This window comes from Pocillopora damicornis, chromosome 3, assembly GCF_964200805.1.
Source record: "Pocillopora damicornis chromosome 3, jaPocDami1.2, whole genome shotgun sequence".
NCBI lineage: Eukaryota > Metazoa > Cnidaria > Anthozoa > Scleractinia > Pocilloporidae > Pocillopora > Pocillopora damicornis.
In genome coordinates, this window is record NC_142672.1 from 5,156,809 (window position 1) to 5,172,421 (window position 15,613).

Genomic DNA, 15,613 nt, shown 5'->3' on the forward strand with positions numbered 1-15,613 from the left:
TTACATCTTGCAATTGAAACGGTTAATTGGCAAATCGACGTTTATTATCTGTTAAAAAAGAAAAAAAAAGGAACAACAACTCCTGACTTCAGTCCGTCATCCGTGAACAAACTAAATGCCTATCGTGCATGCTTGTAGCGATTCCCAATGTATAATGCCAACTTTTGTCAGCCACTCCAAAAAAAGCTGGTTTTAACTTTTTTTTCATATTTCGTCACGAGTTGTAGAAAGTTTGAAGGTCATCGTATGTTACATGAAGACCCACATCGTACTGAATTCGCTGACATCTGACAATTCAAAAAAACTGAGACTATGCTACCCAATCTTTTGTATTAAGTCTACTTCAATATGAAGAAAATTTGAAATGAGATCGAGGAAAGCATCAGTAAGCTATCTGGGTGCCTAGTAGTCGTCACTGTAAACTCTTTTGTTAGCAAACGATGATATCAGTTTTATTAATATCACAGAGATACGACACAACACGATAAAGTGAGGCACGGGATAAGAAAAAGAAAACTTTAAGAGAAATAAGATAAACTGATTGGCTATCAAAGCCTTTTCAAGTAGATTATGTTAACCACACAGAAGGCATTCCGTTGTCCAAAGTCTTTGACTCCAGGGTCCATTCTAATTTTCCCAGACTACTTTTTCCGAGAAAAAATTTATAATCGGACAAAACAATTTTTTCTCAGAATCTTGCGGTTTCGAAAGATTTCCCAAAAACATTTGAAATATTGTTTTCTGAGAAATCTTGCTTTGTCGAAACACTGTACTCCTGTGAAAGAAGCTGGAGTTGGGTTAGAGAATAGACTTAGAGAGGCTGGCGCATAACTTGGTAAGTGAGAACAAAGTGTTTTGTGCTATATAATGTTGCATTTCACACATTTTTGCGTAGATTTAGTAAAGGAAATAGAATTCGCGGGCCTCTGAAATTCCGATGTCGCAATGACACAAAAATCAAACCGGTTTTATGCGACTCGTTTCGTTTCACAAGACGAAAACAAATTTTTCTCGCGATTATGATACTACAATGGCGGGCGCATGACAAATACAAAATACAAGTCATGAAGTGAAACATGATTTGCCCTCAATGGTCGAATGTCTAAACATAATATTAAATTATAAAAACTCCCTTTAAAACCGTTCATAACACAAGAGAATTTTGAATGGTTAAACAAAAGTAAAGCCACGGCCCCCAAGATAAAATCTGTTGAACTAATCTGTAATCATCGAACCTCAAGGAGCGATTAGTGTCGGTCGATTCGTGTTTTATATCTTTAAGCACACGCCGAGCTCAAATCTGCTGTAATTTCGACTGTTTTCCACACTGTATGAATGAAGACAATCGCGAAAATTTTGATTAACCTTGGATGGCTGTGGCGTCATATTGCACAACTGCTTAACAAATTGTATATCTCGGTAAGGACCAACAGTTTAAACTCCTTTATTTTGTTGTACTTCACAACCTAACTTGAAAAATCATAAGTTTCGAAACTTTCACTTATGTTTGAATCTATATCTCAGATCAGTAGCAAGAAAGTTATGGGTATTCTTGGTTGTTATTTCCGCCTAGCTGGACTATGCCCGAGGAAAAATACAATGAAAATGGAGTTTGACTCTTTATATCATTTAATGTCAGGGTACATATGCCATCATAATGTTCGTTAATTCAGATGACTCGAAAATATTGGATTATAAACTATATATATTGTGTCTGCAAATTAAAACTTCGTACCAATTCCAGATGGATTTGAAAAATACTTTGCATCAGCGAAATAAATATTTATAAAGTAATTAAAATCCCTGATTCACTAGCTCGAAGTTAGAGGATGAAGTTAGTATTTCCTATTTTGCTAAATGTGCGGCGCAAGTAGGCTGTTCTAGTTTGATAGGAAAACTGTTATGTGAATTCAAAATGTTTTATTTTAATGCATTTCATAAACAACACTGGCTACAGGTACTGGGAGCAAATTTGTGTTCGATCAGGTTGTTTTGTCTATGTATCGAATCTATGTATCGTGGTTAACCAGATCTTTCAGATAAAATATGCAACATTGTGCATCATCAATCATTGTGAGACGATTGTCGTTTCGTAAAGAATAATAAACCAATAAACTGAAGCAGCTTCATTAGCTCGTCGTTGGCACCCTTGAAATGGCTCGAACGATCAAAAGTATTTAGTTACCTAAATTGCTATCTACGCTCATCATGGAAACGAATTGCTATAGATTGCATGAATGAAATAACGGACTGACGATGAACGATATAAAAAGTTATTCACTGCATTGGAGTACTCCTTTTTAATGTTTTACATTACCCTAGTTAAATCGTACAATATTCCTTGTATTATTCAGTTGTTTCAATATCTTAACTGTATTCTTTTGCAAAACTTGTATAAATGTTTTCTGCTAGGAGACCTTTACAAAATGTAAATGGTTATTCCTCGCTTAAAATAAACTTTTCGTAAGGGCACTCTTAATCAAGATGGCGCCTGTAATTGAAATAAAGTCCTGTGCTTATATTCTGTGGGTAAGTCAAGACCGACGAGACCATAAAACCAGTATTTGTTCAGCAAAAGCAAAATTTTTAAGACGCTGAATGGTAGAATTGAATCAAGTGTTGTTTTATCGACAAACTACCTCAAGTTCCCTAAATTTGCTGTCCACACTGCCACGTTGGCAAATGCAATCAGACCGTGGAGTGACATCATAACTCATAACTCGACCTAGTTGATCGTGCCAATCCCGCGTGCGTGGATTGCAGTTTAAGTCACGGTCTGCATGAGTGAGGTTTTTGTGGCAAAATGTTAAGGTAGATAAATTTAGAACTTTAATTTTATGCATTCTCTTCTTTATGCCTAAAAAGGCCTCGGTCTGCTTATCAACATTCTCGTAATTCCTTAAAAAGTCCACAGAAAGTTTGTACCAGCAGCAAAATAAGGACCTTTGAGGGCGAAACACTATTTCGTATAATTTAAACAATTTTGAAAGCTTCCTAAAAAGCCCCTACTTTGTTCAAGTTTCAAGTGACGAGCGATGACTTTTTAAAGCTCTATCATGTTTTAAAACTCTACAAATTGTTTTCGATCCATCAGTTGTTATCTATTTCCCTTTAGTTTTACAATTCAATCTAAATAGACTACTACTGCAGTATGATAGGTAAAGATTAGTCGCAGGTTTAGCTTTGTAAAGTGGTATCAAAAAGACTCAGTTGTGGTACATCACTCTTCTTTCAGCACCATGCCCTCGAAGAAAAAAAAATGGTCGAGTACCTTCGACAGACGTGAACGACAACAGGAAAAATCCAAAGGTATTAAAAAGTGTTTCACTCTATAACTCATATATATACCCTACATAATATTCTTAAGTAGAACATGGCCAAGGGTTTAACCTTAATGGGCAATGATTGGATCGGTATCAGTATCTGGGCAACTACCCACTTACCCCTTCCCCAACCCAACAACAGTCTATTGATAAAAAGTTAGGGTTAATGTTGGGTTAAGGGAGGGGTAGGTGGGCAGTTGCCCAGATACTGATATTGGTCCCAATCTCCGTTAATAAACTTTTTAATTTTGTGAGTGCGTTTAATGTTGTTCCGCTATTATCTAGATTTATTACTATTCATGAACTACCCTGAGGAGACATTTGTGTCGAATACAATAGCAGTGGAAACTTCATTGGGTTATAGCCACTAGTTATATTGAAAGATTGCATGGCATTGATTCCATTTAAAGGCATGTCTCTTGTTTTCGTCCTCTTTGTCTCCAGAACTGACCCACTGGTTAAGTTGGACCCTCCCTGCCCCCTCCCCAGCCCCCTTTTTAATTCAGGATTAGTTCAGTCTGGGTATCTTTTTCGCGGGCCTTTTACCTTCGATAAAGATTAAAAAAAGAGAAAAAATCTTTCAAGATTAATGTCACTGAACTGTGTTAGACATCACCCATTTCATCCCTATGATTTTAATCAGTTAAAACTGGTTTCTACAGCTCTTTGCGAACGAAGCTGGATAGATGACCAAGACATTTATCTAACTATACTCTCATAATTGTAAATATTTCCACCTGGAAAAGGAGATATGCATAAACATTTTTCCAGTCCTGTACAACTTGGATGACTTTTATCTTTTCTAAAAACAACCAATTAAATCTCAAATCTCTGCTTGTATCGCAGAATCTGATGAATCATCAAAAACAAAGGAAGAGGGACAAGCCAAATCTTCACCATGGACAGAAAGTCCTCAGGCGTCTCAACCGAGCGGAGGTGCTTGTGGATCATCTGCTGATCAAATACCAGGTATAGTATTGCAATGTTGTGGTTGCAATGTAATAAGGAAACTTATGCAGATCTCACCGCCGAGAGTATTTCAAACAGAATTTCGAAAAAGAAATGTACTTTCCATTAGCTCATTTCCAGGTCATTTCGCGTGCAATATGTTCTTGTTATGGAAATTTCTATTCGGGGTTCTGATACGTTCCATTTATTCCAACCGTCTACCAATACCTATTTTCACGATTGAATGGTAAAAAAACCTGTGGCTCATCAGCAGAGACTTGATAGGTTGTCGATGTAGTACCAAGGAATCAATCCGATGGTTAGTGCGTGAAGCTTTGTAAGCAGGTGTAATAGAATGCTCTTTTTACTCAAGATGATAAAACTACACAAGACAAACAAGACCACAGAGGCCGATATGGAAGAAAGCATCCGGATGGTAGAAGGAATAAACGACAGAAACGACATCAAGGCAGAGAAAACGCCTCTGTAGGTGAGTAGAAAATGTTGGGAGTACCAAAATAATACAATTTCGAGTTTAATTCGATTGAAAAGAAGTACATCGAGTAAAATGCTGCGTAAAGTTATCCATATGGTTGGAATTGAGAGGAAGCAATTCAAGGAGAGTGAAATGAAGCTCAGGAGGAAACACACACACGGTTAATGGGTATTAAATCAATCATTCTGCATGAATGATTTAAAACTCGTGAAAATGCAAGTTCGTAATGCATTAATAGTTTAGTCCGAACGTGGCGTTGCTCACAAAATTAGCAGTTGTTATCCACTTGGAAACCTGTTGGACCTCACAACTGTTTAAGCTTATCTTGCAATTTTAATTTTGGTTTGTCAATCAAGGACCGGATTATGAAATTAACTGATATTGATTAAGGACCTGCTCACGAAATTTGCCTTTGTGGTTATTAATCAATCGCCTTTATTACATTTGAGTGACTAAGTAACATTAGTTGTTGCTTTTTTGTCTATAAGCTGTTTTTTTTTCGTGTACGTCTGTCATTTTTTCATTTCTGACATGCTAGTTGCATAAACCATTCTTAACACCGCAATAAGTTTTATAAAATTTGTGACTGAAGTGGATTAGGTCCTTCTAAGTTTTTTTAAGCTTTAAGGACCATTTCCTTGAGTTACTTCAATGAAGAGATAAGTAAATGATAACACCTCCACGGCACTCCAAAACGCTCAATATTAACTTGCTATGGATGGTCTCACAAGAGCTCGACAGCTTCCAAGCTGATTTAAAGATTTAGAGACTTGAATCATGAAACACCTCGGCAAACGTGTCACTTAGAAAGGGTCTGTAATACTATCATGTCAAGAGTCACAAAATGTAGGCTGCGTCAAAATCTCACCTTAGTGACAAATTACGATTTTAACGGAATATTTTTAGATACTGAAGCTACAACTGAGTCAAGTCAGACAGGTACAGAGAAGAAAACGACACCACAAGCAGCAAGGTCAGCCACTCAAAAGGCAAGTGGAGGCTCAGTAGACAACGGACCAGTTCAACGAAAAACTCGAGGTGAGTGGCCTGTCGGGATCTTTGGACATCAAAGCAAAGCAATTAAGGGTACAATTTGCTGTATGAGTTATCTTATTAGTTATCATCCATGCCCGTAGGAATAGGAGGCTAGGGGAGATCGTGCACCCGTGCACCTCCCTCAAACCCCTTCCCCCCCCCCCCCCCCCCCCCCCCATACACACAAACGCACTTCTAGTTGATGAGGAAAAAAGAAGATAAATGCGCTGGTAGTGGTTGCGAGTAGTTTATAAGATAGGAGTGTAAACTACAACATGCGCCAAATTAAAAGGCTAGGAGAGCTTGTCTAAAGAATCAGATTTTTCTGGAGAACCATGTCTCTCTATTATGGCTCATTTAAATACACCACAATTACTGCTGCCTTTGGGCCCTCGCAATACAAAATTCGTTCCTAAGGGACTGTTAATCTACACGAGACCAAGCGAGGCGGCCATTTACTCCTAAACTCTTATTTATGTATTGCAGAAAGTTTAGTCCTTCACGTTCGTGGGCACTTTCCAGATAATTGTACTTGTCTTTCTAAAACAAAATTCTTTCAATCGTAGATGACAACGTTGATAAACATAGCAAACAAGTTCAGGGAGAATCATCACGGGAACCCGGAAAAGGTCCCATGATGGCGTCACCATTTGAAAAGGGAAAACGTTCAGGTAATGGTGATTATGGTGATTAGGTAACCTCTCCAAGCTAAAATGTAAGCTTGTGATAACTTCTGATAGAGTTACCCAGTTCTCTGATAACGACGAAATCAAATGAAAAACGATCAACTTATTTTGGAACGCAATTCCTTATAACACAGGTCAAATACAAGCAAAACAAGCAAGAACGCCTTTTCCAGGAAATAGGGATGTCTGTTCCCCATCACAGCAGAAAGGACAGGCACCTTTGCGAGGCTGTTTATCAGGGAAAACTGTGTTAGACTTGAAAATGTTAAAAGAGACGAAAGGCGCCGGTATTGTGCAACAATTGAATGAGAGTATGGTTCGCTTCAAACATTTTCTACGATCAGAAGAGGAGCAGCACAATAGTGATGAATTCATCTTTGACCTTACCTGCATATTAGAGAGAGTATGCCTAGAGCCAATAGACGAGAACGTGGTCAAAGTTCTCACGGCACTGAAAGGTTCAATTTTTTTAAAATCAAAGATTCCATGCCTGCTAGATCGTATTCAAGACTCAGTAACCTTAAATGACCAAGAATCCCAAAGAAAACTTATTCAATATCTGATCAAAATATTCACACAATTTTTGATACCTTTGCCCAGTTCTTATGCTGACCTGCCCTATGAACAATTGAAACAAGCCTTAGATGAATCCAGCATCGACAGAAAAGATGAACTTGAAAAGGAACTTGAGGACTTTAAACAAGTCAGAGATAATGTCATTATAGCTGAGAGACAAAAGCGAAGACAACGTTACCCTAACATGACAGGAGAAAAGCCTCCGAATGACTTCAGGGATTTGCCGATTTGTCCAACAAACGAAGAAATGACATCTCAGGAACGACCTTTCCTGCGAAAGAACATTTCAAAGGGAAGATATGACGATGTTGAACATTATCTTGATGTACAGTTTCGATTGCTTAGAGAAGATTTCCTCGAGCCCTTAAGGGAAGGAATTTATGAAATTACCCACAACGTTCCTAAAGAACGGCGTAACCAGTCAATGAAATGCTACCAAGGAGTGCGCATTGTCGGAAAGGAATTCACACCCTCTGGCGTAATTTATAAAGTTCAACTTCATGACTCTAAGTCTTCCAAAGCAATATTAGCTCACTCAAAACGGCTCATCTTTGGTTCATTCGTTTGCCTTTCGAAAGACAAGTTCCAAACAATGCTCTTTGCCACAGTTGCAAATCGAGATCCAAAGGATGTGGATGAAGGTAAATTTGACATCCGATTCGTCGAAGATCAAAATGTTTTTGGTATCGAAAAGCGTCAAGTGCAGTACCAGATGGCCGAGTCTCCGGCGTATTTTGAGGCGTATTATCATGTGCTCAAGGGACTCCAAGAACTAAACGAAAACTGCATGCCTTTTTCTAAGTACTTGGTTGAATGCAGTGCCGAGGTGGGCCCACCAAAGTATCTCAGACGCGATAACAATCAGGATCCCGTATGTTACGATCTCAGCAAAGCCCTTGCCATAAGTCATCCAGCAAAGCTACAGAAGGTACCTGTTCTCCAACCCGAAGCTTGGCCACCGGCTGAGAAACTTCCCCTTAACATTTCTCAGCTTGAGGCGTTAAAAACAGGAGTAACGACCGAGTTCTCCGTGATTCAAGGGCCCCCCGGGACAGGCAAGACTTACGTTGGAGCCAAGATCGCGCGATGTCTTCTTGAGAACCGAAAACAATGGGATCCTAAGAAAGCATCCCCGATGTTAATGGTCTGCTACACCAATCACGCTCTGGATCAGTTTCTCGAAAAAGTACTAGAATTCAACCAGGAGAGGGGCGCAATAATTCGAGTTGGGGGAAGGTCCAAAAGCCAAAGTCTTGAGGGTTGCAATTTGAAACTATTCGTAAAGGATAACAGACAACGTGACAAGCGTTTCTATATTCATTGGAGATTTAAAGATAATTACAAAGAAATGGAAAATGTCAAGAAAACAATTCTCAAAGCTGACAAAGAAATTCTGGAGTTCAGAGTTTTGGAAGACGGCATGATTCCGCTTCACGTGGACCAACTTTATCGTTCTCGATTTCCACCAAACACAACAACTGAGTGTCGAAAAACTCGCAATACTTTTAAATTGTGGCTGTGCAATAACTCGCAGTTAAATGATATGAATCCGGCGCCCGATGGGTCAACAAAGACTAACCATACTGATGGAGTAGATGGATCAATTCTTCAAGAGAAGGATAAAAGTGAAGGTGAACAAAGTCCTGATCATTTCCGGCAATCATTTGACGTTCACGTTACAGATAAACCACCGCAACAGAAGGCAGGGTGTTCTGATGAAGTAAAAGTTGAAGAAAAACATGAACGCCATGAAGACACGACCTCTAGAGAAGATGAAGCAACACGGATACAAAATCAAAGACGCCTAGTAGGCGAAGAGGAATGTATAAGAGCGATTCAACTACCCAACAAAGGAAACTGTGAAGATGAAGATGACAAAGATGATAATGAAAATGGCGGAGGATGGACAAAGGTAGAATGTAGGAATTCGTCCAGACGAAAGAGGAATGAAGATAGGAAAGATCACACTGGTAGAGGCATCCATAGCACAGAGACGACCAGTAAAAAACGTGGGAAGAAAAAAGAGATTGATCTTACAGCAGACACAAGCCAAATACAAGAGAAGCTTCAAAATGTATCTGGAATGTCGGATGAAGAAGCGATGAATGTGCCAAATATTTGGTTCTTGTCAGAAGATGAGAGACTCCAATTGTACCTTTACTGGGCCGAATGCTACCGTGATCGCCTCAGAATGGAAGTTCAAGGATATGAACGGAAGCACGAGCAGCTTTGTGCTGAATTAGAAGAGTTAAGAGCAGAAGAGGAGGAAGAAGTCATACGTAAAGCAACTGTAGTTGGAATGACAACCAGCGGAGCCGCAAGGTACCACTCAATGCTTCAAAAAATAGGTCCAAAAATTGTCATCATTGAGGAGGCGGCCGAAGTAATGGAGGCGCACATCATCACTTCTCTATCACGTGATACAAATCATGTTATACTTATCGGAGACCACAAGCAGCTACGCCCGAAAGCAACAGTCTATGAACTGGCCCAGAAATACAACCTGGAAATTTCCTTATTCGAAAGAATGGTAATGAACAGTATGGATTGCAAACGGCTGTCTATACAGCACCGCATGCGCCCTGAGATTGCTGCACTGACTAAACGGTTCTACGATCATGAGATATTGGATCACGAAACAGTGTGCAAGTTCGAGAATATAGTTGGCATAACAAAAAATATGTTCTTTGTTGATCACTGTCAACTGGAGAGCCTAAATGGGAATCTGCAGAGTTTCTCTAATCCCCACGAGGCCACCTTCTTGAAATCCCTATGTATGTATCTTCTACAGCAAGGCTACGGACGGCACCAAATTACAATTCTAACCATGTACATCGGCCAGCTACTTCTTCTTCAAGAAAAAATGCCACGAAATCAATTTGAGGGAATCAAAATATGTACAGTAGACAACTTTCAAGGAGAAGGAAATGATATCATTCTTCTGTCATTGGTGAGAAGCAATTTAGAAGGTCGAATTGGTTTTCTTAGTGAGTCCAATAGAATTTGTGTTGCATTGTCACGAGCACGCAAGGGATTTTACTGCATTGGAAACCTGAACATGCTAAGACGCCAGTGTCAAGTGTGGCAGGGGATATGCAATGATTTAGACGCAACGAAAGCAATTGGCGATACCTTTGAACTTACCTGCCAGAGACACAAGAATATGACATCTGTACGAAATCCAGGCGATTTCCCAAAGTTTGGTGGATGCAGTAGGATGTGTGGGGAACGACTTCATTGTGGCCATGCTTGTGACAGACCTTGCCATCCATCAGACGCATATCACCATGATCAATGTCAAAAAGCGTGTTTCAATATTTGCCCCAACGAACACCAGTGTACAGAAGTCTGTCATTATCCAAAACGCTGTCCTGATTGTTATCACAGTATGTCGAAGACAGTACCTCGGTGTGGGCACGAACAGTCCATACCATGCAGTGTGGATCCTGCAGCGTTTTCCTGTTTAGTGAAATGCGAAAAGGTGCTACCATGTGGACATAAATGCAGAAAAAAGTGTGGAGAGGTGTGCACTGCAAAATGCAAAGAAAAGTGTCTCAAAAGTCTCCCATGTGGGCACAGTAAAGAGATGGCATGTCACCGTGATCCAACATCTGCTGAATGTAATAACGACTGTAAGAAGGTTCTGGAATGTGGCCACCCTTGCAAAAAAAGATGTAAAGATGAATGTCAGTGTAACGAAGAAATCACGATTCAACTACCGTGTAAGCATATGAGACGAGTTTTGTGCCACAAGAAACATGATTCATTCCAGTGCATGGAGAGATGCAGAAGAATTTTGGATTGCGGTCATGAGTGTCCTGGCATCTGTTTTGAGGATTGTAGAGAGGATCTATGCAAAGTAACCGTGATCAAAGAACTTCCTTGTGGGCACCAACAAAGTGAGCCTTGCAATGTTGACCCCAAAAGTGCTTTTTGCTATAATCCTTGCAAGAGACCATTGGAATGCGGTCACAAATGCCCGTCAATATGCAGCTGTCCATGCAAAGAAGTCAAATGTGAGGAGTTGTGCCAAATCAAGTGCGCAAGAGGTCACGCATGCCAAAAGTTATGCCACCTTGGTCGTCCGTGTGATGCTTGCATGGTAGTAGACAGTATGCCACTTCCCACATGTGGACACACAGTGGAAAAGCTGTGTCACATAGATCCAAAATCGATCAGATGTGATAAACCATGCCAAAGATTAAGAACATGTGGACACCCATGTTTAAGCATTTGTAGCAAAAAATGTGAAGCTCAGCCATGCACATTGCCTACGAGCAAAATGTTACCGTGCGGTCACGAGGTGGTTTTACCGTGTCACAAAAATCCCTCAAAGTATAAATGCACTGAAAGAATTGAAGTTAACCTGCCTTGTGGTCACAAAATGCATTGTGAGTGCCGTGTTGCGCAGGGAGCAGAAAAAAAACCATTGTGCAACGAGAAAGTAGAGAAAGAATTACCTTGTAAACACAAGGCCACTCTTCCCTGTCACAAAAAACCTGATGATTGCAAGTGCAAGAAGAAAGTAGATGTTGAACTATCATGTGGACATACAAAGTCTCTGGTTTGCTTCTCTTTGAAAAAGGATTTGCAAAATGCCTCTTGCACGGTTAAAACGACACGAAAATTACCATGCGGGCACGAAACACTTCTCCGATGTTATATTAATCCAGAGGAGCACTCCTGTCAAGAAGAGGTTCAACTGACCCTTTCTTGTGGCCACGAGAAGCTCACAACATGCTCGGAAATGAAAAATGAATTGAGGAAGGGAGAATGTAACGAAATGGTTACTATGAAATTGCCTTGTGGCCATGAAAAGCAGATGACGTGCTCTGAACGACAAAAAGGAAACATCTGTGATGCACCTAGTGATCGCTTTCTTCTATGTGAAGAGGAGGTTCAACTTGTCCTTTCCTGTGGACACAGGAAGCTCACGTCATGCTCTAAAATGAGAAATGAATTAGCAAAGGATGAATGTAACGAAAAGCTTACTATGAAATTGCCTTGTGGTCATGAAAAGAAAGTGGAGTGCTCTCAAGGACGAAAAGGAAACATTTTCTGTAATGCTCCTTGTGACCGCTTTCTTCCGTGTGAACACCGTTGTCAGAAAAAATGCGGTGAGAATTGTGCTTCTTTCAAATGTGCTGTGGAAGTTCAGAAGGATTTAGCGTGTGGATTCCATAAAGTCAGTTGCCCCTGCTCTGAGAATGTGTCCCAGGTTGTTTGTAAAAAGAGGTGCCAGCGGAGGTTATCCTGTGGTCACGTATGTCAGGGTAAATGTGCAGAAGAATGTAGTCGGTACAAATGCAACAAAAAGGTGTTGAAACCGCTCAACTGCGCAGGAGGCCACTCTCTCCAAATGAAGTGCAGTGACAATCCCGAAGATGTTAAATGCAAGGAAAAATGCAATAGAAAACTTGGTTGTGGTCACCGATGTCCGGGCCTTTGTAGCGAGAAGTGTGAAAATATGAGATGCACAAACAGAATAGAAGATAAATTTCCTTGTGGCCACAAAATGGAAAATGTTCGATGTTTTGAACGGAAAACCGCCACTTGCACCGCTCCTTGTCAGCGACAGAAGAGTTCGTGCAAACATCGCTGTAAAGGAGTTTGTGGAAAAGATTGCTCTAATTATCCTTGTGAGGAGGTTGTTAACAAATTCCTGTCGTGTGGCCATAACATCGAGATGCGTTGCAAGCACCCGATCGATGAAGTGCAATGCCCGGCTGAATGTAAAGCAAAGTTGCCATGTGGTCACAATTGTACCGGAAAATGTTACGAGTGTCAGGAGAGAGGTTCACATGAATTTTGCCAACATCAATGCGGTCGACTACTGATCTGTTTACACCGTTGCAACGCCGCATGTGGCGAACCTTGCCCTCCCTGTAACAAGAAATGTGCCAAGAGATGTCCTCACGGAAAATGTAAAAGACGTTGTTCACAGCTATGTGATTCTTGCACTGAACCGTGCAAATGGAGGTGTCCACATTATAAGTGCAAGAATCTTTGTGGGGAGGAGTGCGACCGCCCTCCATGTAATGCTCCTTGTCCCAAGAAGCTCCCCTGTCAACATCCATGTATTGGCTTGTGTGGAGAAAACTGTCCAACGCTGTGTGCCATTTGCAATGCTAAAAAGCTTTCCTCCACGATAGCTGCTAAAGGTTCTGCTAAAAAAGAAGCCATGAGGTGTCTTCAACTTCTTGACTGTGGTCACATCATAAGTGTTGAAGAGATGGACGCATGGATGGTGCGTAAATTGGGTGACCATGTACAACTTCTACAATGCCCCAGGTGCTCAACTTCAATAACATTCAGCTATCGTTACGGAAATATTGTCAAAAGGATGCTGAAAAACGTTGAAAACGTGAAAACACAAATAGAACAACTTGAAGTAGAGGTTAGCGACGCTGTCATTCGTTTAGCAAAGGACATCGGTGCAATTCAGAAGTATGATGTGAAACACAGAAAAAGTTTTGAACAGGCAAACCTTGACTTTGTACGATCCATCCAATGGAAGTGGAATCCTTTCAATCTGCCGCGTGGAAATCGCAGTAGTGTTTTCAAATTTACGTTTAAAAATCATTTAATGATCCTTCAACAGGTTACGAACACAGAAGACGTCCTGGCAAACATTAAGGCACATCGTGAGGTCAGCGAACCATGGAAACCAGCAATCAAAGATGCCATGAATAACATTAAAGAGGATCTTGAAAACCCAGAGCTTGATTTGGAAAGTTTAAGCCAGATTCACGAGCAGGCAAAAAAGTTCTTCCTATTCTCTCAAGTTTTAAAGGTCCAGGACATTGCTTTAATGCATCGGATTTCCTTATCGGGCAATGGTGTAGATCGAAAGATGTCAGCACACATTCGGTTTAAGAAATTTCTCAAAGGAAATGATGACATCCTAGATATTGACTGGCTGGAAACAATCGTCAATTTGCTTAGAAAAGAGGTGAAACTTGAGCCAATGCCGAAAGAAGCGCAAGACTTCGCAAATTTTCCTGGTTACCGAACAGATGTCTGGAAATTATGCGAGAAAGGTCACGCATTCTGCATCAGGCGCATTGTGCGACGAGGAAAAAGCATCCTAGTCGGTAGCGACGGCTGCACGTTGTGTACGGTTAAAGAAAGCGACTAAAAAAATCCGAGTACGTTTATTTCCCAATTGGTTAGTGTACGAATTTAGCAAACGCCATTCCTGAAGGTGTACGGCGACTATTGGGGACACAGCTGATTCACTGGAAAGTGACACAAGATACACGGCAAAATATAAATGGAAACTACTATGGACTCTACGATAATTTAGATGGAGAACCTTATAAATGAAACAAGTTAAATGATGAACATTTTGCCCTATTATAGAAAAGAGTGATACAGACATTGATATGGATAGACCACATCAGAAAACACATCACCAACTTTAGAAAATTACCGTAACCCTTTACACCCTAACATCAGTATCCATTTTCTCCATACTCTTCTCCACATGTTTCTTGTGGTACTGACAAGAAGAATTTATTTGAAGATCAAAGCTAGTTAAGTTGGCGATCATTTCCTTTATTCTCATGATCTTAATGAATGGTTTAGCAGTTTTACTGTAAGGAGAAAATTAGATGCTGGTCACTCTTAGGGTTTGAAGGGTTAAGCCACACGGAATGGAATTAGGATTGATCAGAAAGTTTATCCTCAAGTTTTGGCAAAACATCTGCGTCGTTAATTTTTTTGAAACGAGATAGAAAAGTCGATGAAGAAGATTTGAGGATGAAGTAGCAGAAAATATCCTTTTCTTCACCGTGACACTCGTTTTTCACTAAATTCATACGAAGAAAATGTATTTGATGAAGACCAGTGTTTTAATTAAAAAAAATCTTAGATGGTACACAAAACCAATCGTATAGATGGTACATAAAGAAATTTGAATTTTTCGTCGGATAAACTAGACCGAGGAACATTTTCTTGAACGTGAAAAGTGAATAGCCGAATAGCCGAATAGCCTGCTGTAGAAGATCAACAAGACTGCCTGAAATGAGCATTTTTTCCTGAAGAAACTATGTACATTTTCCGGATTCTAAAGTTTCATTGATGGAGCAATGAATAGTTCCCATAAAAAGATCCATGTGATGCACCTCTGCTGAGTTTGAGATGTACCTCATTCAGGCAATCAATTTTTCCTGCACCAAAAAGGGGTCCCAGTTATAAAAGAGAGTTGTAACGCCATTTATAACAACGCGACTAATGTTTTATAACAGGTTAAGTGTTATCAAATGGCAGTCTGCCGTAAAAAAAGAACAAAAGAAATTTCACAGTTGAATTTTACAAAATATTAAAATAAATATTACAAGAAATTTAGTGCAAAATGACGAATACAATTACCACATGTTTCAAAAGATTTGGCATTAGTGACTGATGACGGTAAAAATCTTCAAATTTTGACAATTGACGATTAATATTCTGGCCATTTGACGTTTGGTGATCGACCTCATTGCAACCGTCCAGAATCCTTAAGTCCAGAATCTTAAAGTCCCTACTGTTCATACTATAAAAAGGTT

At 40.0% G+C, this 15,613-nt stretch overlaps 1 protein-coding gene across 1 annotated transcript; it reads left to right on the top strand.

Annotated features, from left to right (window-relative positions):
• Positions 1 to 655: 655 nt before the first annotated feature.
• On the top strand, positions 656 to 15,421 carry LOC113665942 (uncharacterized). Its single transcript, XM_089199818.1, has 7 exons — positions 656 to 835; positions 3,236 to 3,309; positions 4,170 to 4,292; positions 4,645 to 4,761; positions 5,674 to 5,805; positions 6,369 to 6,473; positions 6,623 to 15,421. Exons 2-7 carry the CDS (start codon positions 3,240 to 3,242, stop codon positions 14,200 to 14,202), a joined length of 8,127 nt encoding a protein of 2,708 aa, XP_089055944.1. The 5' UTR covers positions 656 to 835; positions 3,236 to 3,239; the 3' UTR covers positions 14,203 to 15,421.
• Positions 15,422 to 15,613: the final 192 nt, after the last annotated feature.